The sequence below is a fragment of the Leptonychotes weddellii genome, chromosome 4 (genome assembly GCF_054177405.1).
Source record: "Leptonychotes weddellii isolate Sample4059 chromosome 4, ASM5417740v2, whole genome shotgun sequence".
In the NCBI taxonomy this organism is placed as follows: Eukaryota; Metazoa; Chordata; class Mammalia; order Carnivora; family Phocidae; genus Leptonychotes; species Leptonychotes weddellii.
Window position 1 is genome coordinate 31,579,370 of NC_138372.1, and position 24,059 is coordinate 31,603,428.

Below are 24,059 nucleotides of genomic sequence, written 5' to 3' on the forward strand. Positions count from 1 at the left end.
GCCCGACGTGGGATTCCATCCCAGGATTCTGAGATCATGACCCAAGCTGAAGGCAGATGTTTAACCTACTGAGCCACCCAGGCGCCCCTGGTATCTCCATTCTTGACCGTAGTCTTTGTTTCACATTTGCAAAACTACATTGCCCGTTTGAGTGGTCTTCCCAGAACCAAGGTATGGTCTCCTCTAAAGGGCTTTCAAGTCACCACCTCTTGTAAGACGGAAAACTATAGGCAGCTTTGAAATGGCAGTTTTTCCAGCTTCAGGGAGTATCCAAAACTTCCCTCGACATTTGGTTCATCCGGGAACTGAGGTGTGGGGTTCCATGTGCATTTGCCAATGGTTTTCCTCTCTCTTGTCCAGGGATGGTCCTATTTCCCCTGGGACAGAGTGTATGTGCACTGGCTGACTCACTGAGGTCTCATCCAGGAAAGGAGAGGCTGTGTAGAAAGCTGAGGATCAGAGAAAAGATCTAGGAGCGTCTGCACCATGTGAGGTCACCTTTTTTGTTCACAGGAGTGGTTCTTAAACTGTTTTGGGGTTGTAGAGTCCTTAGGGAATCTGATGAAAACCAGAGGTTCTCTCCCTGCACCCCCAAATGATGAAAAGACCACTCCTTCAATTTATCTTACATCCTACAGATAGGTTTTTGTAAAATGCAAATCCAGTCATCACTGCCCACTTGAAACCCCACTTAAGATTTGTTGAACAACTAGATTCCCACTAGATTTTTGCTTCCGAGCTAATCGAATCCCCCTCCTCACCCGTTTCTCTCTATTCTTCAAGCCCAGACCAAGTTTCTCCTCCTCAGGGAAGCCTACACTCACATTCTTCAGCCTTAGCAGCTATTGCCAATGTCAGCTTCCTCCACCGAATACAAGTACAGAGGTCCTCCTTTCCCTTTTGATTATTTTTTCCCCTGCTGGGATAGCTGGCAAGAGTTAATAAAAGATTGGGGTGCCTGGCTGGCTCAGTCAGAAGAGCATGAGACTCTGGATCTCAGGGTTGGGAGTTTGCGCCCCATGATGGGTGTAGAGATTACTTCAATAAATAAACTTTAGAAATAAGAGTTAATATAAGGGCAAGTGGAAGTGTAAGGGGTAGGGGCTGCTGGGGTCTGCGGCGGACCAGATCTGTGGCTGGTCTCTGCTACACTAGCTATGTGTCCCTGGACAAGAAAAGCTCAACCTTCCTCAACCTCTGTTTCCTCATCTGAAAATGTGATTAAAAAACCCACCTCAGAGTTGTCCAGAGAATCGGACCAAGGTAGGCAAAGTACTGCTTGTTCCTGGCACTTAAATGTGAGCTATTCTTATTCTAATTACTCATAAAGAGAAGTTACTTCCAAGCATCTTAGGAAGAAGTTCTCCGAGTACTGTCCATGGTATGTGGTTCCTGGTTGCTCACTGGGCATTCCGGAGGGCCGTCCTTTTTTATTCCTGGGGCGCGCCAAGCTCCCTTTCTTCTTTGGGCGGTGCTGATGCCTTCTGCCCAGACCGCCCCCTTCCTGGGCCCCAGGAGGCGCCGGCAGCGCGGCACCAGACTGACCTGTTTCTCCCCGCCAACCCCCAACACACACCTTATCCTCTAGCCGGCATCCCAGCTCCAACCACCGGCCCCTTCGGTCACATCGTCCTAGGGAGCTGCTCATCAGCGCCTCCCGCGGGTCTCACCCTGTCGCCGACAGTAGGTCTGGAGCCGGCGGGGCTCCGCGGGTCCCCAGCCCACGTGCTCCCGACCTCTACCGCAAGGCGCCGCCCTCCCGCTAGGAGCAATGGGGACTACGTTTCCCAGGGTACACAGCGGCGGGGCCTTGGCTCAGCGGGGGCCTCGAGCGGCGCGCCGCTCCGTCGCCTGCTCGGGGGCGCGCGGGCCGGCGCGGGGACAGGACCAGGGACCCGGAATGAGTTTCTGCGCAGTTCCGCTGGGCCGTGCCGGGCTGTGCCGGACCGGGCCGGGCCAGGGCAGGCGCGGGGGGAGGGCGGCGCCTGAGTCGGCCGTGCCGGGAACAGGCGCTGGGGGCAGCCCGCGCCTCGCTGAGGTCCCCGCCCCGTCCCGGCCCGGCCGGCTCGCCTGTCAGTCACTGGGGCGGCGGCAGCGGCGGTAGCTGGGCCGGAGCCGGGCGGTGAGAAGAGCGCGGGCCAGGCCGAGCGGAGGGGACCTGCCACAGCCCCTCAACTCTACGGACTCTTCGCCCCAGACTCGCGAAGCTGCACCCCTGCGCCTAGTCGGACGCCTCCGTAACCCGCGAAGGGCTCTCTCCCTCGTCACCCCCCACCCCGTGACCTCCTCGTAGGACCGGAGAGCTCACTCAGACGAGGTTGTTGTGGGTACAGGCCATCGACCCTGTGACCTCTCACGGGCCAGGGGCTCGGTTTCCCCCACAGGCCTGCCTTCCCTATGACTCCTTCCTCATAGATTCTGGGGACAGAGCCGTAACCTACCACCAGGACCCCCGCCTGCGAACTCTTCACTGACGGCTCCCTCCTCGGAGTCCCCCTCAGTTGACCTCCCCTTAAGAGCACCCCTTTTGGCCTCTGGCAAGCCCCCCATCCCCGACGGAGGTGGGGAGGCCTCGGCAGCCATGCCCGCCCTGGGCCCCCTGTCACCGCACCGCTTCCTGGGCACCCAAGCCGGAGTCTAGCAGGGGGCCAGCAGCCAAGGGGCTGGGGCAGGAGACAGGTCAGGGTCCACCTCCCTGCTAGGGAGGGAGCAAAGATGGAGCGGCGGGAGGAACAGCCGGGGGCTGCAGGGGCTGGAGCAGCACCAGCCTTGGACTTCACTGTGGAGAACGTGGAGAAGGTACGAGGGCCCTGGGGTGGGCAGTCCAGTGACAGAGCAGAAGTTCTGGGGACTGACACTAATGCCAGAGCCCAGGCTTGGGCTGGGTGCCCGCTGGGATGGTGCCCCCAGAGCACCTGGCATTTGCTGTCTCTCTGGGCAGGCGTGGACAGCAATGTAGTGGTGTCCTAATGGGCTATTTTTGGCTTTCCTTAGACATGGGTTCTCTGTGGATACTCTGGGGTCTTGGGATGGTCCCTCCAGAGTGCTGATGGCCTAGACCTACAGCCAGACTGGCTATTCTCCAGCTCCATGGGAACTGCATGAGCAGTGCAGTAAGAAACCAGGAGCCCAGGAGACCTACAGCTCAGTCCTCAGGAACCATACAGATGCTGAGCCATCCTGGACCTGTTTTGTGACCCAGGGGCTCAGAAAATAACCTGAAACTAAAACAGTCTGGGTTGTTTTCACTCTTTCTTGGAGAAGGGTCCTTCTTATATTGGATGGAGGCCAGACCAGTCCTGGGCAGGCAGGGAGGGCTGGCCCCCTTTGTTTTGTGCTGGGTCCAAGAGGTTCAGTCATCCTGGCAGCCTCAGGGTCCTTTCCCTACTCTCCTGCCCACACAGCTTCCTACCATGGCCTTCCCAGGCTTTCCCACTGCCCAGGCCATCTTTTTTGAACTGCTTCTCTGGTTCTTTTCTGTGTTCTGCCCCAGAGGCCTGGGATGCAGAAATGCCTCCCCGCTGGGATGAATGGGGAGATAGGGCTACCTTGCTGGAAAGCAAGGAATGGTTGCAGATATTCACTTGTTATTCTTGCGCCCTTTTTGCCATACCAAATGCTAAGAATGCAACCCTTCTGCTTTTCTTTGCCTGCCTCAGCATCCTTGAGGGGCCAAACAAGGGACAGTAGCTAGAACTTGCTGTCAGAAGTACGGATTGGGCTAAGCCTACTTGAATGGAGCCTGCTTAGGGGGTCAGAGTCCTGACCTGACTGTTCCACCCCCTGGGGCTGGGCACTGTTGGCATGGTGGCGCGCTCTTCCATGTGCTACCAGGGAGACAAACCACTGTTTTCTTACTGTGTGAAGTCCCTATGGAATTGGGACCCTGGGGATTTGGCTAATTGAGAGCTCCAGACAAGGCATTTGCCAGGGCTGCCAGCCAAGACTTTTTGACCAGCTTTTTGGACCCTCATGTGTGCTCTCTGAGGGGTGTTCTCACCCTCCCCTCCAGTAAGTCTCTGGCCTACGGCTGCCTGGCAAAGTCTTAGTCCTGCTCAGGTTTCTCACTGGCTTTGGTGCCAGCATCTGGAGTGACCTAGGGATGATCCTGGGAGAGCTGAATAGAACTCTTGGAGTTGATGGGAGCAGTGGTGCCTGGGAGGGTCAAGGCCCCTCAGGCTGTTCCGTGTTCTTCTCAGGCTTAGCTTCATGCCTGTGGAGCCATTCCTTCAACCTGGGCCTTGTCCTTTACCTCAAGTGCCTCCCTTTGGGGAACTCAGCCTCCTCTTTTTCTGCTTTCCTGTGGAGGTTCACTCTCTGAACCCATAATGTTTTGCTATAAGGAGAAGAGAATATGGTAGAGCATGGGCACAGTTCAGGCTCTCAAGATATCAGTAGGACTCGGGCCCAGGAAACACTGTAGAGCCCTGGGCTCTTCCTGCTCAGCCCCTCAGTCAGAGAGAGCAGACTTGCAGGACCAAGTCATGCCCTCTGTTCTGGGCTCTGGCAGGATCCAGAGTGCCCAGCAGCTGCTCAGTCCTGTGCTGTCCTGCAGGCGCTGCACCAGCTCTACTACGATCCCAACATTGAGAACAAGAACCTGGCTCAGAAGTGGCTGATGCAGGCTCAGGTTTCCCCACAGGCCTGGCACTTCAGCTGGCAGCTACTGCAGCCCGACAAGGTGCCTGAGATCCAGTACTTTGGGGCCAGTGCCCTGCACATCAAGATCTCTCGCTACTGGAGTGACATACCCACTGACCAGTATGAAAGTCTAAAGGCACAGCTCTTCACCCAGATCACCCACTTTGCTAGTGGCTCCAAGATTGTGCTGACTCGGCTGTGTGTGGCCCTGGCCTCCCTGGCTCTCAGCATGATGCCTGATGCTTGGCCGTGTGCTGTGGCAGATATGGTACGGCTCTTCCAGGCTGAGGACTCACCGGTGGACGGTCAGGGCCGCTGCCTGGCCCTACTCGAGCTGCTGACAGTGCTGCCAGAGGAGTTCCAGACAAGCCGTCTGCCTCAGTATCGCAAAGGCTTGGTGCGGGCCAGCCTGGCAGTGGAGTGCGGGGCTGTCTTCCCGTTGCTCGAGCAGCTGCTACAGCAGCCCAGCTCACCCAGCTGTGTGCGTCAGAAGGTGCTCAAGTGCTTTTCCAGCTGGGTGCAGCTGGAGGTACCACTGCAGGACTGCGAGGCGCTCATTCAGGCCGCCTTTGCTGCGCTGCAGGACTCGGAGCTCTTCGACAGCAGTGTGGAGGCCATTGTCAATGCCATCTCGCAGCCTGATGCCCAGAGGTGAGCTGGTGCCCACCTTCCCAGAGAGGGACAGCTTGCTTGGCCATCCGTCCGTCCATCCAACCATCCATCCATCCATTCAGTAAACACTGTTTGAGTGCCTACTGATACATGGTCCGATGCTGGAGATACACAAGGAAACAAACAAGACGTGGTCCTTATGGTTCAGAGAGGGAGACAGACCACTAACCATCCGAGGAATTATTCATTACAATATTTGACTCTTTCTTCTCTTTCTCTCCACCAATCAGTCGCCAAGTCCTGACTGTTCTGCTCTTGACCATATTGCAAATCTATTTTTTCCATCTCCACTGCCGCCACCCTAGTCCAAGCTGTCATCATCTCTCTCCCCAAATTACTGCAGAGCTTTTTCACCAGTCCCTTGGCTTTTACTCTTGTACCTTTTATTGCACACCCAGCAGCCAGAGTGATCTTTTGAAAATGAGGATCCAGTTTGTCCTTTCTGCTCAGAACCCTTCAGTGGCTTTTTACAGTTCTTAGGATGAAGTTCAGAATCCTTAATGTGATTCACAAAGGTGCTGCACAGTATGGCTAATCTCCAGCCTCTTCTCATGCCATTGTCCTTTCTTCACTCTCACACAATCTCTTCAGTTCCTTGACTGTCCCATGCTTCTTCTAGCCTCTGAACCATCACATGTACTTGGCACATCATCTCTACCTCAGCTGAAACTTCACTTTCTTAGGAAAGCCATCAGTGATTCTTAAGACTAAGTGGTCTTCTCAGTTATTTTATCTCAGAGCTCCTAGTGATTTTCCTTCTTAGCCTGTAATACAGTTTCATTGTAAATTAACTTAGGTCTCCCCACTGGTCTCTCAGCTCCGTGAGGACAGGCACTGTGTCATTTTATTTTGTCACACTGTGCCTGGCAGCATTTGGTAGCATTCAGTATTTTTTGAACAGATGAGAAGTAGGAGTTGCCTGAGTGGTGAGAGGTGGGAGTGGGGTGGGGAAGGTCAGGGGAGGAGTGAGTGTTCCAGGTTTCAGAACTAAAGCAGGGGCAAAGGCCTGTGGTGGGCAGCACCATAGTACCTACAAGGACCTGAAAGAAGGTGAGTGTAGTGAGCTGTTGGTGCAGCAGATGTTTGTTGAGCACCTGTTTGTATCTTGGGCCCTGTGCTGAGCACCAGGTGCACAAAGATGAATAGGTTGACTTCAGCAAGCCAGGAGCTCAGCCTAATAGACACACGAAAGGGCAAGTGTGGTCAATGAGATAAATGCTATAATGGAGAAAGCGGGGGGCTGTGAGAGCCCACAGGAGGCATTTAACCCCATCTTAGGGTTGTGGAAGGCTTCCCAGAGGAGGTGTGCTTTAAAGACCCTGAGCAAGGAAAAGGTGTTGAGGGAGCCTGGTGAGTGGTGGTGATTAAACAGCAGGGTTTAAGGGCCAGTTATGGAAGGTCTGGGCCCAGATCATGCAAGACCTTGTCAGCCAGGCTTAAAATTTTGGTCTTCATCCTGAGGAGGATGTAAAGATATTAAAAGATTTCAAGCAGAGAAAATGGCATAATGAAATTTTTAGTATAAGTTGGATTGGCCAGGACAAGACTGGAGACACTAACACTTCAGAGATAGGGCTTTTAGGGCACCTGAGTGGCTCAGTCGGTTAAGTGTCTGACTCCTGATCTCAGCTCAGGTCTTGATCTCAGGGTTGTGAGTTCAAGCCCCAAGTTGGGCTCCACACTGGGCATGGAGCCTACTTAAAAAAAAAAAAAAAAGAAAAGAAAAAGAATGAGAGATGGGGCTTTAGAAACCCTTAGCAGAGTTGGAGGGGAAAACATTGAAAGAGATAGCATCAGAGAGTGGTTAATGGCTCCAGCCTTGACATTAGTCACATCTGAGTTTGAATCCCAGATGGTCTGCTCGCTAGATCTGAGACCTTGGGTAAGTCATTTTTAAGCCTCAGTTTCCTCATCAGTAAAATGGGTGTGATCATATCGACCTCACAGAGTTGTAAAGGCTTAAATAGGATAATGTGCACAGGGCCCCTGGTACTCTATAAAGAATATTTTGGTATGAAGATCAAAGAAGAGAAGGTCTGTGAAGGGTTTTGCATGGTTCCTGTACACCCCATAAACAGTACTTGCTAGAATTTGGTATTGTTACTGCATTGGTAGTTAGTCTATCTTTCCCGTGGTTTCCCAGGCTTTCCAACTCAAGGTGGGTACCAAGTCCCAGGTCTAGCCTTCCTCGGCAGCCTGAAGCTCAAGTGCCGGCTGGGCTCGGACAGTTGGTGGCTAAGGGGAATTGCCTGGGGCCACTGCATGGGTGATGTGGGGTGTCCTTGGATACACCCAGGTTTACCCACCCAGCCAGTCTCGAGGGCTTTGGCAGGTAATTGATGTTTCTTCTCCTCTGAACGAATGAGCGAAGAAGGAGCCAGTGAGGGAACCCACAGCCTCCTGAGCGCCCATTGGCTGCAGCCCCCATGGTTGCTTAGCAACTCTCCCCATTTTCTCAGCTCTCCTCCCGGAGCTCTAATTGCAGGTCTGGGCTGAGCTCAGTGTGAGTGGCAGCCAGCAAGTCCCAGCAGCCCTGCCCCGGCAGCTTGAGCTGACCAATGGAACTAGGCCTCTTGAACCCAGTCTCAGCCATGGCCTTAAAGATATCCTCTCTCTCTCCCTCCCCCAAATCTACAAACCTCTGGAAGCCTCAGACCTGCTCTTCTGTCCACTCACAGTTTTCAGGAATAGGTGCCCAGGTGGTAGGAAATCTAGGGTTTCCCCTATTGGTGGGCTGCACCCAGCCTGGTGTCAGAGTTTGGGCCTTGCTCTGTTTAGTCTAGTCTCCTAGACTTTGGCTTGAAAAAGTCACCTGTGGTTTTGACTCTTGGGTCATCTGGCCACTGTCTTCCCCAAGTGTCCTGATGTTGGCTCTCCCCTTGGCTGAGCTTGCACTCAGGTCCCCTCTTTCCCACTCTTCCAGAAGCTGCTACTGCTTGCTTGGCTCTCTCTCCCTTGATTTTGTTTTTCCTGAAATATGTTTTTAATCCTGGGAAAGCTTTTCATTGGGGGCTGGAGGAAGGGAGAAGGTGAATTAGACAGGTTCTTGGGGACTCCCATCAGTTAGAATTTGAGATATGGACTGAGATTTGCATAGGTTCTTTGGAGAAATTCAGGTTGGGCCCTGAAAGAGCAGTCCTGCAGCAGTAGAAGTGGCTGCCCCAGCCTGGCATTTGTCTCTAAGTTGCTATATGACCTTGAGTAATACTCTGAGCCCTTCTGGACCATATTATCCATGATTGAGCCTATTCAACTTAAATATGACAGATCAAGAACTCAGTGAAGACTGAGTACATGCTGTGTACATGAACTTTGGCAGGTGTGAGAGAGCCTTGGTAGGGATGCTTTGGGGATAGAGCACTACCTCCTGCCCCCATCTCAGCTGCTAGGGAGCTTGCAGGCCAGGGCTTTGGCCCTGCCCCTGCTCTTTGTGCAGAGTCTGGCCTGAAGGTGCCCATTGTCTGGTGGTGCAGCCTGTGTCAGGGTCGTGAGACTGAAGCTATCCCAGCTGTCTCCAGGCAGCACCCTCTAGGGCTGTCTCTGGGTTGGGGGTATCCTTGCATGAACACCTTGTCCCACCAGAATGGGGATTTGGAGAAAGCCAACATCCTGGGCTGGTTGCTTCTTGTTGTTTTCATCCTACCCCTGAGGTTATGAGGTTACCTGCCTGCCTAGCAGCCTGCTTAGGGCAAATGCAGATAGAACTCCTCTGGCCCATCAGTCCCCCTGCCTCTCCATAGATTGCTCTGGTGACACTATGATTGGTAGCAGAGGGGTCTCAAGCATCTGATCCCCCCAGTACCCCTGCCGAGAGTATCACTTCCTCTGATTAGTCTGATCTCCACGGAGCAGGCTGCTGGGGAGGGGTCCAGTGAGTGGAGCTAGTGTTCTCTGTCTCCTTTGTTATACTGTGCTTCCCCTGTTCCCCCTTTAAGATCATTGTGCCTCAGGACTTTGACTTGGACCCTCTTTTCTCTCATTCAGTGCTTTCTTCCTGGGCAATGCTCATCTACTCCCATAGCTTCAATTACCAGTTGTTTGCCCATGACTGTCTCTTGCTCTAACTTCTCCCTTGGGCTTCAGGTTTTCATATCCAACTCTCTGGACACTTCTGTTTGCAGATCTCACCAGGTACCTCTGATTCAACATGCCTAACGCTGAACTTATCACCTTCTGGCCTCCCATTAAATTTATTACTATCCCCCTCCACCCACTCCTCCTTACCTCAGTAAATAGCTCCACCATCTACTTAATTGTTCAGCCAGTAACCTGGGAGTTGTCCTTAACTCTTCCCCATTGTTGTATCCAGTCAGTTATCAAGTCCTGACCATTTTGCCTCTTAGCTGTCTCAGGGTTCATCGTCTACTGCTCTCCCTTCATACTGCCACCAGAGTACATAGGAGTTTGGATTTGGTGATAGGGAGTGGAGTGGACAGTGGGGATTGATGCTGTCGGTGCCTCCTGAAGTCTTTATGAGGGCTCCTGAGCCTGTATTAACTCCTCTGTTTCCTATCTTTGTTCAGTCTCTCTTAACACTGTCTATATTAGTTTCCTAGAGGGGCCATAATAAAGTACCACACACTGGGTAGCTTTAAACAACAGAAATTTATTATCTCACTGTTGCAGAGGCTAGAAGTCCAAAGTCAAGGTGTTGGCTTCCTCTAAAAACCTGTAGGAGAATCCTTCCTCACCTCCTCCTAGCTTCTGGTGGTTTGCTGGCAATCTTGTTCCTTGGCTTGCAGTTGCATGACTCCAATCTTTGCCTTTGTCATCACATGTCATTCTCCCTGTAAGTCTGTCTTCATGTGGTTGTCTTCTTATAAGGAGACCTGTTGTATTGTATTAGAGCTCCCCCCTACTCTATGACCTCATCTGCAATGACCCTGTTTCCAAATAAGATTACATTCTGAGGTATTAGAGGTTAAGACTTCAGCATATCTTTTGTGGGGAGGATACAATTCAGCCCGTTACAGTCTGCCCTCTAGCCCCCCAACATTTATGTCCTTCCCACATGCAAAATACGTGTATCTCATTTTGACTTCCCGAGAAGTCTTAACCCATGCCAGCGTCAACTGTAAGTCTAATTAGAGGACATAATTCAACCCATTCAACACTGACCTTCTCATACTTCCTTCCCAGAGTTCTCCTGGAGGTAGGTCCCTGACCTCAGATTTTTCCCAACATGGGCAGCGTCAAAGCTACCATGTAGGCCCTGACCTCTTTTTTGCTTTGGGTTTAATGTGGGGAGGGGGCTTTGCTGGAAGACAGAGAGAATGTCTCTTTCTCTCAAAGCTGGTGGGGGCTGGGCAGACAGCTCTGATGGGTCTCCTTAACCTCATGCCTCCAGGTATGTGAACACACTCCTGAAACTCATCCCGCTGGTGCTGGGACTGCAAGATCAACTGCGACAGGCAGTGCAGAATGGGGACATGGAGACCTCCCATGGCATCTGTCGAATTGCTGTGGCCCTGGGCGAGAACCACTCCCGGTGAGGAGGGGGGCAGCTGGGGGTGGGGGTGGGGGGGGATAGCAGGGCCCTCTAAGAGGTGGAGTTATGAAGCCCTGTTGGGGTAAGTGGAATGACCTTACTATACGTCTTCCTTCCAAGGGCCTTGCTGGACCAAGTGGAGCACTGGCAGAGTTTCCTGGCCCTTGTCAACATGATAATGTTCTGTACTGGCATCCCTGGCCACTACCCTGTCAACGAGACCACCAGTTCCCTGACCCTCACCTTCTGGTACACGCTGCAGGTGTGTCTCTGTGACCTCTTGTTGGATTGAGCTGTAATGATAGAAGGTAGATCATGGGCTTCTGGGCCTGGTGCCTAGGTGGCTAACTTCCTTCCCTGGCTGTCTCAGGATGACATTCTGTCCTTCGAGGCAGAGAAGCAGGCTGTGTACCAGCAGGTGTACCGGCCAGTCTACTTCCAGCTGGTGGATGTGCTTCTGCACAAGGCCCAGTTCCCTTCTGACGAGGAATACGGATTCTGGTCCTCAGATGAGAAGGAGCAGTTCCGGATTTACAGGTGATGGCAGCAGGCCAGTCCTACCTCTAAATAGAGTCCTGAACTAATGAAGACAATAAGGGGAGGAACCCAAGGCCTGGTTTCCTGAATCCTGGGGCTCCTTTCTCTATTCTCTAGGCCCTTTTGCAGGGTTGTGAGGAACTGGGGTGGGCTCCTGGGCTTGAGGGCAGGATCCCGGCAGCGTATAAGGTCTTCCTCTGCTTCTTAGGGTGGACATCTCAGATACGCTCATGTATGTGTACGAGATGCTGGGGGCCGAGCTGCTCAGCAACCTCTATGACAAGCTGGGCCGCTTGCTCACCAGCTCAGAGGAGCCCTACTCCTGGCAGGTATCTCCCAAGCCTGATTCCCTCTGCCCTCCCAGAACTGTCATACCCTCCTCCTCAGCCAAGCCAGTGGCACCTCTTTCCTCAGCACACAGAGGCCCTGCTCTATGGCTTCCAGTCCATTGCAGAGACCATCGACGTCAACTATTCTGATGTGGTGCCTGGCCTCATTGGCCTCATTCCACGGATCAGCATCAGCAACGTGCAGCTGGCAGATACTGTCATGTTCACCATCGGTGAGACCTGGCACACACCCATGACCACACTTCCAGAGCCACAGGCACCTTCCCCAGCCACAGTCAGCCTGCTGGTTCCTGTCCAAAATGGGAGAGACACATATGCCCACACACACAATCAGCATTGCAGCCAACTGACTGTCCTGGCACATCTAGGGGTCCTTCCTACAATGTTCTGAGCTGCAATTCAGTAAGGCTAGTTTGCTGTCAATGGAACAGCAGTGCTAGGCCTCTTCTGAGTAACTCCTTCCTGCTTCTCAGCTATAAGCCTCCTGTTTGAGCATGTGCATGCATATTTCCCTGTTCAGTACTAGGGCTATAACTTGATCCTGCCAGAAGTTCTGCCTACTTTACAGGGACATGGTACAAAGCCAGCCTGGCCTGCCTCAAACATCCTCCCCTCTTCCTTCTTACCCCAGGAGCTCTGTCTGAATGGCTGGCTGACCACCCTGTCATGATCAACAGCGTTCTGCCCCTCGTACTGCATGCCCTAGGCAATCCTGAGCTCTCTGTCTCTTCTGTGTCCACCCTCAAGAAAATCTGCCGAGAATGCAAGTATGACCTGCCACCCTATGCTGCTAACATCGTGGCTGTCTCCCAGGTATGCGGGGGCCTAGGTGGGGCTGGGTCTCAGGGCACATTGCACTCCACTGATCCCATATTCCTTCTGTTTATCTCCAGGATGTATTGATGAAACAGATCCACAAGGTGAGCCCAGAAGTTTCTAGGGGTCCTTGGGGATATTGTGGAAATCTACGGAAATCCTCTTCTGCCTTTTCCTACCCCTTGTCTTTTATTCTCTGTTCTTGGAACCTACCCCAAGAGGTTCATTCTTCCTACCCACGACCAGATGTGTCCAGGATTGACTCTCCATGTTCTGCCCCACAGACGAGCCAGTGCATGTGGCTGATGCAGGCACTGGGCTTCCTGCTGTCAGCCCTGCAGGTGGAGGAGATCCTTAAGAATCTGCACTCACTTATCTCGCCCTATATCCAGCAGCTGGAGAAGCTAGCAGAGGAGATAGTGAGTGCCCTGGTGTGTGTGTGTGTGTGTGTGTGTGTGGCCAGAGGGCAGGGGTGGGTTTCCCTTTGTGTTGGCTGTGGCTGCTGGGGGTTGGGGTTAGAGTTGACAGTCAGGGCTGGGGTCAGGGGTCAAGCTGGGGCTGGGAGATCCAGAGCTTGGTTTGATTCTCTCCATAGCCTAATCCTTCCAACAAGCTGGCCATTGTCCACATCTTGGGGCTTCTCTCTAACCTCTTCACCACGCTGGATGTCAGTCATCATGAGGATGATCATGAAGGCCCTGAGCTCCGGAAGCTGCCAGTGCCGCAGGGACCCAACCCCGTGGGTGATGTTGCCATTGTGCCCAGCCCCCCCCAACACACACTCTGTGGAAATGTCATTGTTTCTCCCCAAGTTCATGGGTAATATTGTCATTGTTCCCTTGGCCCCGTGGGGCATGATACATTTGGTCCTCTGACCCTGTGAATGACCTTATCATTGCCCTTCACTCTATAGGGAGTGATGTCATTGTCTCATCCAACCCTGTGGGTGATGTTGTCTTTGTCCCCAGCCCAACCAGGGTGATGTCATTGTGGTTCCTCTGCCCCATGGGGGACACTGGCATTATCCTTCAACCTCCTAAGTGATGTAATTATGGGCCCTTGTTTAACCCCCAACTTCTACTTCACTATTCACTGTCCCCTGTGGGCACTGGGGATACTTACATGCTCTACATGTAATAGTTCTTGCCTTTGAGTTGCTCCCAGTCTAGAGGAAATCCATGTAAACAGATTGTCACAAAGCAGTGTGACAAGTACTGTGGTAAGCTTAGGCACAGGGGTTGGGGTGACCACTTACAAGCCGTTTGATCTGGGGCCAGCCTCAGCTTCCCATTCAAAACTATGGATGTCAGACTACCTGGCTTGCACATCCCATAGAACCGTGCTGCATAGCATATGTGGTCTTGAGTGAAAGTACTTTGCATACTATAAAGTTCTGTATAAATGTGAGAGACTTCTTGGATCATTGTTCCCAGGGTTTCTCCTGGAGAAAAGGAGGCCACAGTATCCTGGCTCCTCTCCTCAATTCCTCACCTTAGTTTCAGGTGCCCTTTTGGCTCTAGACCAAACTTGGGCCAACATCCTTCAATAGAGCCCCTTCTCCTTCCATGGTAGTCATTGGCCTGCCTTCCCTCACCTCCCAGGACCTCACTTTGCTCTCTGTTCCTCCATAAGCTGCCATATATGTGTATCCCTTGGGGCTTTCTACCCTAGGCCTGTTTGTGTGACACAGCGTCTCTACTTCTTCAGGGGCTAACCCATAGGCTTTTGGCGCTAAAAGGATTTTCCTGTGCAGAAATGGATAGGGAGTGATTTTTTTAAAGGTTACAATGTTTTGGTAATTTTCTGAAGCCCTCCTAATGTCCTTGCTTTGCACTTTGAGGCTTCCTCTAAAATGATCCTTAAAATTCAGGATATCCTCTTTCATTCACTCCTTCCCCCAAGGTCCCATCCATTGAGTCCTCAATGTCTAGTCTGGGGTAATAGTTTTGAACTTCTGGCCTGCTTTGTATTACCATGTCCATCTTGGGTGGGTGAGAGTGGTGGTGGGGGCACCTCACTTCTTCCTGTGTCTTCAGGTCGTTGTGGTGTTGCAGCAGGTCTTCCAGCTTATCCAGAAGGTGCTGAGCAAATGGCTGAATGATGCCCAGGTGGTGGAGGTGAGCCTCAGTCCTTGCTCCCTACCCCCACAGTGACTTTGCTTAGATATGGAGCAGGAGGAAGGTGTTGCTGCCCATCTCGGCTTGCAATGGTCTGGAGGAAATAAAGGAGGTGAATCTTGCCCGACAGGTACAAGGAATCTTTTGGAAAGACATTCAGAACTTCCCAATGTCACAAAAAGTGCTTGACCAAAGAACTACAATGTTGGGGCTGAGTGACAGTCAGGGGTCCACTTTGTAATCAGAGACCTGCCTTCCTGCCTTTGGTCCCTTTTCAATTCAGGATTTTCTTGCTATTGCTGCTCTGTGAGAGGAAATGGTGCAGATGTAAGTAGCAAGACTTGAGTTGCGAAGTTCCATCCTGTGGCCCTCTGAGAAGGGCCTTTTTGCATCCCGCCTTTCAGGGTGAGGGTCAGACTTGTTTACCTTCCTTGACTTGCAGGGCCAGGCCAGGCTTATAGGTAAAGGTCCCTCCTAAGGCCTCCTCTGTGCAGGGCCTCAGTTCTATTCCAGCTGATTGTGACCCACTAACCTTAGGGCCCCTTTGCTTTCTGCCTTTTTTCTTTTTTTGAAATGAAATATATTTGATATTTAACATTGTATAAATTTAAGGTGTTCAGCATGTAGATTTGATACATTTCTATGTTCTAATGTGATTGCTATTGTATCATAATTAGCACCCCTATCACATCACATAATTATAATTTCTTTTTAGTGGTTGGAATAATTAAGATCTAGTCTCCTGGCAAGTTTGATGATCATAATACTGTTGTCTATTTCATGGGCCCCTTTGCTTCCTTCCCAAGGCGGTGTGCGCTATCTTTGAGAAGTCCGTTAAGACCCTGCTGGATGACTTTGCCCCCATGGTGCCACAGCTGTGTGAGATGCTGAGTCGGATGTACAGCACCATCCCCCAGGCCTCTGCTCTTGACCTCACTCGGCAGGTGGGCCTTCTGATTGAGGCAGCAGTGTTCTAGATTTCATCTGACCCAGGGATGGGGTGGGTGGGTAGAGTGGGGTGAATGGCTGCCCTGGCAGGGGTTCTGACCTGCATTTCAGGGATGCTGGCCAGTTCTTTGTGAGACAGGGCCTCAACTGACCAGCATTCCCTGCTTTGTTGTAGCTGGTCCACATCTTTGCTCATGAACCTGCCCACTTTCCCCCAATCGAGGCCCTCTTCCTGCTCGTCACCTCCGTGACACTCACTCTCTTCCAGCAAGGTAAGTCCTGACCAGGGTCCCTGCTGCTGCCGCCACTGCCACTGCCTCTGCTTCCCCGACTGGGGAGCCCAAGCTGCCCACTCTGTTCTCCTCTGTCCCCTGAGTTGCACATGGGACTTGATGGGAAACTTACGGGATCAAGCACAGCACAATTGTCACCCTACAAATAGCTGACACCTTAGGTTGAAGTGGATAAGAGAGTGAATGATGTCTTCTGCTGGCCTGCTGGGCTCAGGGCCAGTGTTGATGTGGGGGAAGGTGGGGCCAGAGCTCTGAGGGACTTGGGGCACTAGGCTGGCTCCTTTTCTTTGGGATATAATGAAAAGGGGAAAGAGCATGGGCTTTGGAGTCAGATAGACCTAGATTCTAAGCTCATCACCACCAACTAGTTGTGTGACCTTGGGCAAGTCACTTACCTTTGTGGAGCCTTCGTTTCCATGTCTGTGAAATGGAGATTTCATGTACTTGATAGGATTGTTATAGGTATAAAAGTAGTGTCTTTTGGTCCCCTGGCTTGGGGTTTTTTGCACATGAAGTACTCAGGGAGTGCTGGTTCCTTTCCCTGCGTTCTAGGCCGAAACCCTTTGGCTGTGGCCCCAGCGCTCTATTCTCTGTGGCCCTCTGCCTGAGAGAGCTGGGAGCAGGGGTCTCCAGGCTTCCCCCGCTGTCTAACCCAGGCTTCTAACTTCTAAAAGAGACGGCGCTGCTCACCAGCCTCATGAGTCTTGCCTGGATTTGTGGGTCGCAGGTTGGGGGCTCACCAGGGGTTTCAGTTGGAGCCAGAGCGCGCTCGGCCTATGTCCTCAGTGTGTGGTCCCATGATGCTGGCCTCTGCTCTAGTGGCCATGGGTAGGTGCACAGTGGCCAGAAACTTGAGCCAGAAACCGGGTGTGGCCACCACTCCCACTCCTCATATCCAGTCGGGGGTAAGTCTGGGTGGTCCTGGCTCCTGATTATCCCACAGTCTGCCTACCTCTCCCCTCCCTCCATGACCACACCTCAGTGTGGGGTGTCTGGATCACCTCAACAGTCCTCTAACTGCTTTCCCTGACATCCGCCCTTCTCCCCAGGCCGTTCCTGCACCCTGCAGTTGTAATGTTCTTTAGGAAACACACATCTGAGTATTTTCCCTCCCTGGCTGGAAACGCTTTCATTGTTCTCCATTGCCTCAGGTTCTCATCCCACTCCCACCCACATGATGCAGCTCCTGCATGCTCCTCAGTGTCTTCTCCTGCAGCATCCCCGAGATACCAGCAGTCCAGCCACACTGACTTCTCCCTTCCTGTGTCCCATTTGATCCTCTGACTGGAATGCCCTGTGCCCTTTGCTGGGTGAGCTCTCACTCCTCCATGCCTTACCCATGCATCAGTCCTCAGAAGCTTCTCTGGGGCAGAATTGGGTGTTTCTGACTTTGTGCTGAAACTGCATCATGTACACACTGCTGACACAGCACCAGTCCTACTCAGTAATCAGCTTTTGTGTGTTTGTCTCTCTCCCTAGACTAAGCCCCTCGAGGGCAGGGTTGAGTCTCTTCTTTCTGCCTGCTCAGTGCCCAGAACAAGGCCAGCATAGAGCAGGTATCAGACGCTGTTGAAGAGAGGAGAGTGAGGTCTTCCTGCCCTCGGAAACTTTCTTCCTCACCGTCTGGGGCCAACCGCTAGCAGGGTGGCTGCTGAATGTCGAACGTGCTGTCCGCAGGGGGACCCAGGCATGGGGCACACTGGGCCTCATTTTCCAGGACTTGAGTGACTTGGGGCTCAGATGTGCAGGAGATGGGCTTTCTCGGTGGCTCCTCATAGCCTGCAGAGGGAGGCAGGGAAGAGATCATTATCTCCTTTACAGTTGGGGAAACTGGGCATCTGTGGCTTGCACAAGATCACACAGCTCCTTAGTGGTGTTTCAGACAGACGTTTGTGCAGCGCCTCCTTCCTCCTCAATGTGGAGCAGCCCAAGCAGGAGCTCCAGACACACGCCTTGTCCTTGCCGCAGGCGGCAAGAGCACTGGAGGCAGAATAATGCCCAACAGCAATCATATTTGTTGGCCTTGTTGGTTGTCTTGCAGGTCAGGATGGCCCCCTTACCTGTTATGCTGTCCCAGTCTTGCCATTCCTTTCTCAGCCTCGGCCCTCCCACTGCACCATGGGGTGACATGTGGACTGGTTTCCCTCTTCCTTTGTGTGTCCAGATGGTGGGAGCTGGTCTTCAGCCCTGAGCCTGGCTCTCTGCTGAGTTGGTGTCCATGTGGTGGAGGGACTTTGCTGGGTGGGGCTCTCATTTTGGGCCTCATGGTACAGTTTCTTCTCCCAGACCCTGCCGGTGGCTTGCCCAGCCATCCCCACAGCATATTGGGCTCTGCCCTAGCCAAGGAGGAGTCCTCTGGTTTAAGTGGACCCAAGAGATTCCTTTCCTTGGCCAGACCCAGAGCCCTAAGGCCACAGAAGTGAGAGGGCACCTGCTCAGGCCCTGATGCCCTCTCCTTTCCGGGGCCTTCAGCCAGGCGTCTGTGGGAGTTACCAAGGACTGACCTCCCACCAACCCTGCCCTCCTCTTTGATGGCTAATACTGGGGAGGTATGTGCTAGGAGGCAGTGTAGGGCCCACCCCAGCCAACCAGAGGCCGCAGCAAGAGTGTGGGGGTTGTTTGTTCAGCTCTGTGGAGTCCAAAATTGCTCTAGCACCAAAGGATCACTTGGGGGACTGGCCTGAGGAGGAGTGGGGAATAGGTGGAAGGCCCCTCGGGAGGGAGCTGGGGCAGGCCCGTCCTTCACTTTGCCGTCTCTTTCTGTTGGGCTTCTCCCAGTTCATGGTTTTTGTATGTTTTGTTTCTTTATCTTGCTTCCTGCTGCTCATGTGCCCCCACGCTGTCTCCCTGCAGGCTCTCAGTCCCACATAACTATATGAGGTTGAGTTGCTGTTTGTATAATTTTTTCTTAAGTTCCATCTTTATTATATTTTAGGGCCCAGGGATCATCCTGATATTGTTGATTCATTTATGCAACTCCTGGCACAGGTGTGTTTTAGTTTTATTCATTCACGTTCTGTTCTCTCTCTTTCTCTTTCTCTTATGTTGAAATTCAATTTAAGCCTATTTTTAGCTTTCTGTTGACAAATTTTTTTTCTGTTCAGTTGAATAGAGTTTCTTCATCTGTTTCCGTGGAAGTTGACAACCCAACATCCTCCTTTAGTGCCCCTTTGCCTCAACTAGCTCATTCTTCCACCCAGACCAGGGAGAGGCGATCCTGAAGGGAGGGAGCTGGGCTGGCCTGGGTGGGGGAGGGGGAGTAATTGTGCCCAGCAGCTCCTGTGCAGCTGGGGTAAAATTGGAGTTAAAGGGCCTGGGGTTCATTGTCCCCGTGCTCCTGCCGGGAACTGCCTGCCTCAGTGCCCCCAGCCTGCTCTGGAGAGGTGGCTGGGAGGAGCTCCAAAGGGAGGGGCTAAAGATGAATGTGCTGGGGTGGAGCCCCGAGTCGGGCTGTCAGATGGATTTGCTGCTGCTGGGAGGCGGGGTGCTGGCTCCATTTTGAGACTGCGTTGGGATGTGTTTGTGTTTGGTGTATGTTTAAGTGTGTTGGACTTTATTTGTGTGTTTTGACTTTAGTTTGGTCTGGAAACAGAAATCACGTAGCTGCTCTAAGCAGTGTGTGTGTTGTGTTGGGATAGATGTGTAGTTGAAGTGTGGGCGTGTGCATTGATGCATGTTGTATGTTGATGTGCATTAGGCATTGATGGGTTTTGGACAGTGATATGTGTTGGAGGTGTGTGTGTTGGGCTGTGGGAATGTGTATTTTGATGGAGGAGTATATATTGTATCAGTATGTCTGTATAAGGGGATGTAGGTTGTGGAAGATACGTGTGTTGAGCTGGGGGGACATGGGTTTAGTGTGGGGGTGGTTGGGAGGTTCCTGTGGGTTGGGGTAAATGATGTGTTTCTTTGCTTAATCATTCCACAAATAGTTATTGAGTGCATAATACATGTTTGGTACTCTGCTAGATGCTGAGGATGTAATGGTAAGCAGAAGCAGGCACAGTTCTTACTCTCTTAGAACTTAAGTCTAGTAGAGGGGGTGGGGCGCAGGAGGAGCAGGGAATAAGGAGTGTGTTCTGGGCCTGGATGGACATGTGTATGGGTATCTGTGAGGGTGCATCTCTTGGGGTGAGGGCATTTGCATGTGTGTTTGTGGATGGGTGTGTCGGGAGAGTACCCATGCTGGAGGACTGGGTAGCTTGAAGGTGTCAGCATGTGGACGTGGCTGGGGGATGTGGGGAGGTTTGGGGATGTGAATATGTAGCAGGGTGTGTTGCAAATGTGGGAAAGTATGTATAAGGGATGTGATAGAGGTGTGTTTGAGGGTAAGTAGGGTGTTCCCAGAGAGGGTGCGTGTGAGGGTGTTTGCACATGAGTGAACCTGGGGGAGTGGAAGGTATGTGAGGGGCTGGGGGGTTAGGAGTCTACATGGTATGCGTTGGGGGGCTGCCGGGGAGCAGCAGTGTTTGATGACTGCTGGAGCTGTGCAGAGCATCTCCTGTGACCTGAGGATGTGCCATTTGTGTCCTGGTACCACTTGGGGTGGGCTCTCTGCCCCTTGTACTCCTTCCATTCCCCCGACATGGCAGCACTGACTCCTGGGCTGGGTGTGGCTGAGAAGGAGCCTGGACACAGGGTATCCTGGTTGAATGGTGGGGCCATGGCTCCAAGGCTCCTACCCTACTTTTCCTCTTTCTAGACTAGAGGGTGTCTGAGGAATGCAGCTGGAATGTGGGAGGGGGGCTTTTGGACTGGGCTCCACATCCAGCTGCCATCTCTTCTTCCTGCTGTCCTGTTAACAAATCCAGGGGGCTTGGACTGCCTCTGAATCAAAGCAGTCACTGCTGGCTACCTGGAGCCTGCAGGAGATCTGGCCTTGATGGAGGGGAGAATAAAAGTGTTTGCTCAGGGAGTGACTTGGGACCCAAGCTTTCTGTATTGTGACACCCCCTCCCCAACCTCTCACACACACCAATGCATTCATGTACACATACATGTACATAGCATCCCCTGGCTGCTCCCCTCCTGACTGACTGAACTGTGGGGTGGTTTGGGTCCCCCAGAGATGGCTGGGTGGCTGATTTTGGCAGCCGTAACCTATGGTGTGTGAAGTTGGGGCCTGGGGTGGCAGGTGAGTGGGGGGTGAGGGGGGATGGTCCTTGGAGCTGGTTGGGGCTGGGCTTACCAGCTCCACCTCCTGCAGGCTCTGAAGCGGAAGCCAGATTTGTTCCTGTGTGAACGATTGGATGTCAAAGCTGTGTTCCACTGTGGTAAGTGGGGCCAGGTGGACAGGAGGGCCTGGGGGCCCCCTCGGGAAGATCCTTAGGCCCCATCTGATCTGCCTCTGCCTCTCCCACAGCTGTGCTGGCCCTCAAGTTCCCTGAGGCACCTACTGTCAAGGCCTCCTGTGGCTTCTTTGTGAGTTCCATGCTGAGTCCTGACCCCCTGCCACCCCTATACCCAGCCCTGCCCTGCTCAGGACTCCAGAGGGTAGGGGTGTGGTGTGCCGGTCTTGTCCCCAAGGAGAGTGGGGAAAGAGCCGAGGCTGACAGGCCTCTCCATCCTCTGTAGACAGAGCTGCTGCCTCGGTGTGGGGAAGTAGAACCTGTAGGGAAAGTGGTTCAAGAGGATGGCCGTATGCTGCTCGTAGCAGTGCTGGAGGTGAGATGGAGCCAGTGTTGGAGGGGGTGGGGTGGCCCTCACCGCGGAGGCAGCTGCCCCTTCTGGGAAGCTTGAGCCTTTGGTTCCCTAAACTCTCTGACTCTGTTTCTTCATCAGTTGAATGGCTGACAGTTGTTAGGGTTGCTGTGAGGATCATCTGGCTCTCAGAAAACAGCACTCACTTGTCATGTGCCGTTTGGCTGAGGAACTGCCCGGGAGTGGGTGGGGTGTGGCTAGGCACCCTTGCTGCAAAAGGGGCAAGGCCCTGGTGTGCTGAAAACCCATTTCCCTCAGGCCATTGGGGGCCAGGCCTCCCGCAGCCTCATGGACTGCTTTGCCGACATCCTATTTGCTCTGAACAAACACTGCTTCAGCCTCCTGAGCATGTGGATCAAGGAGGCACTGCAGCCACCTGGTTTTCCCTCTGCCCGCCTCAGCCCTGAACAGAAGGACACCTTCAGCCAGCAGATCCTTCGGTGAGCAGAGCTGGCGGGGCCTGGGCTTGGGTCCAGAGGAGGGGCCGGTGGTGGTGGTTGGTACTAACCTGATCTCCCTTCCCTTCTTCAGTGAGCGAGTGAACAAGAGGCGGGTGAAGGAGATGGTGAAGGAATTCACACTGCTGTGCCGGGGGCTACATGGCACAGATTATACAGCTGACTACTGAGGGGCGCCCCCGTCCCACCCACACCTCCTCCTCACCCCTCCCTATCCCCAAAGAGTAAACCTGGATCTTCAATGCATTGCTGTCTCGGCTACCTTTTCTCTGCCACCACCACCTAACTGGGCGAAGGCCTGGGGGAAGGGTGGGAGGATGTTTGGATCCAGGCCTTAGTAGGGAGTTTTGGGGCCAACTTCTAGCTCCTAGGGTAGAAGGGGTCCATTGTAGCCAAGCCTCCTAGGCTGGAACTGTTCATAATACTGCCATTTCCTGTGGGTTGGAGTGAGACTGCAGTAGTATCAGCAACCTCCCCCCCCCCATTAAATTAGTTCCAGCATTCATGCATGCGTACATTTATTAAATCAACAATGCTGAGTACTAGCCCCCTAGTTCTGCCTTGTTCTCTCCGAACAAAGGCTGATCTAGTCCATAGCCGCCATGTTAAGCTGGGAGAATGGGACCAGTGAGGGAAGGCTGCATGGAGGAACTTCCATTTCTTTCTTTCTTTTTTTTTTTTTTTTAAGATTTTATTTATTTGTCAGAGAGAGAGAGCGCACAAGCGGGGGGAACGGCAGGCAGAGGGAGAGGCAGGCTTCCCACTGAGCAAGGAGCCTGATGCGGGACTCAATCCTGGAACCCTGGGATCATGACCTGAGCAAAGGCAGACTCTTAACTGACTGAGCCACCCAGGGATCCCAGAACTTTCATTTCTGATGGAAATGGAAGGTTTCCTAGATAGAGGACTTGGGGCCTTTGGCTGGAAGTGAGGTGGGGCAGGGTCCCGCTTGGAGGGAAGAAATGGAGAGTGATTTTAAGTCCCAGGATAAGTTTCTTATGTGGGGTTATGGAGGCCAAACTTGCACATGGTTGAGGAAAGGTATAGAAAGTGGGGCTGAGCATGTGTGGGAGGAAGCGTGGCAGCCCCCAGAGGAAGAGGAATGCAAGACCTAGAGCTGTCTTCATACTCAGAGCTCCCCACCTCTGTGGTACCTGACCTGCTGTTGATGATCAGGGCTCAGTCAGGACCAGGGACAGCTCCTGGGTGGCTGTTGCTCTTCCCCCTTAGCAAGGTTCCCTCCCTTTCTGTCTCCTCAGCCATAGCTCCACAGATGCTGCCTCTTGGACACCCCAGCCTTCTCCTCAGTAAGCTCTGAAGAGCAGGGCTCAGATCTCCCCGTTTCCATTCCTGAACTTTGTGTCTCCTTGGAGGTGATAGAGCTGGTTACTCTCACGTTTGTCTCATTCCTTCCCCTGTTCTTTCCCCATCTTTGCACAAGAATGGAGGTACATCCCCATTCATTCTCTTTCCATGCCAGCCAGCATCAGTCCCTGTTTCATATGCCATCCCGAGGCTCTTCTTCAGTCCCATTCTCACTTACTCTTGATTTCTCACTTCTCCTGAAGTATGCGGAGATGTTTCTTTTAGTCCTTTTCTCCTACTACATGGTATCCAAGTGCCTTCTTCCCCATCCCCCATGATCAAATGTAGCATATATAAGCTAGGAAAATGAGGGAGCTAAAGCCTAGTTTCTTTCTTTTTTTTTTAATATTTTATTTATTTATTTGACCGAGAGAGACACAGCGAGAGAGGGAACACAAGCAGGGGGAGTGGGAGAGGGAGAAGCAGGCTTCCCGCGGAGCAGGGAGCCTGATGCGGGGCTCGATCCCAGGACCCTGGGATCATGACCCGAGCTGAAGGCAGACGCTTAACGACTGAGCCACCCAGGCACCCCCTAAAGCCTAGTTTCTAAAGTCAAATCTGGGTTTGTTATTGATTGTGCCACTGATTTGCTGTGTCTTACTAGGACCTCAATGTCCTCACCTGTAAAATGGGACAATTATTTTTTTAAGTAATCAAACTCACAACCCTGAGAT

At 52.7% G+C, this 24,059-nt stretch overlaps 1 protein-coding gene across 2 annotated transcripts; it reads left to right on the forward strand.

Annotated features, from left to right (window-relative positions):
- The first annotated feature begins 1,940 nt into the window (after positions 1 to 1,940).
- On the forward strand, positions 1,941 to 22,266 carry IPO13 (importin 13). 2 transcript variants are annotated; one of them, XM_081818272.1, is made up of 20 exons: positions 1,941 to 2,799; positions 4,556 to 5,292; positions 10,661 to 10,801; positions 10,922 to 11,063; positions 11,172 to 11,338; positions 11,547 to 11,667; positions 11,753 to 11,900; positions 12,320 to 12,501; positions 12,582 to 12,608; positions 12,789 to 12,935; positions 13,100 to 13,243; positions 14,541 to 14,621; positions 15,428 to 15,565; positions 15,745 to 15,841; positions 18,798 to 18,850; positions 21,069 to 21,135; positions 21,225 to 21,283; positions 21,437 to 21,526; positions 21,821 to 22,002; positions 22,094 to 22,266. In XM_081818272.1, the coding sequence occupies exons 1-20, from the start codon at positions 2,716 to 2,718 to the stop codon at positions 22,188 to 22,190; spliced, it is 2,904 nt and encodes a 967-aa protein (XP_081674398.1). In that variant the 5' UTR covers positions 1,941 to 2,715; the 3' UTR covers positions 22,191 to 22,266. The 2 variants fall into 2 exon arrangements, with proteins under 2 accessions (XP_081674398.1, XP_006751225.1); XM_006751162.3 differs by having other exon boundaries at positions 1,943 to 2,799; positions 12,789 to 12,923.
- Positions 22,267 to 24,059: the final 1,793 nt, after the last annotated feature.

Bases quoted from the DNA above. Each gene is read 5' to 3' on its own strand.
- IPO13 (XM_081818272.1), top strand. From the start codon at position 2,716: ATGGAGCGGCGGGAGGAACAGCCGGGGGCTGCAGGGGCTGGAGCAGCA. The intron at 12,936-13,099 runs GTGTGTGTGTGT...TTCTCTCCATAG, and splicing joins AGGAGATAGTGAGTGCCCTG to CCTAATCCTTCCAACAAGCT. The intron at 18,851-21,068 runs GTGTGTTTTAGT...CACCTCCTGCAG, and splicing joins TTATGCAACTCCTGGCACAG to GCTCTGAAGCGGAAGCCAGA.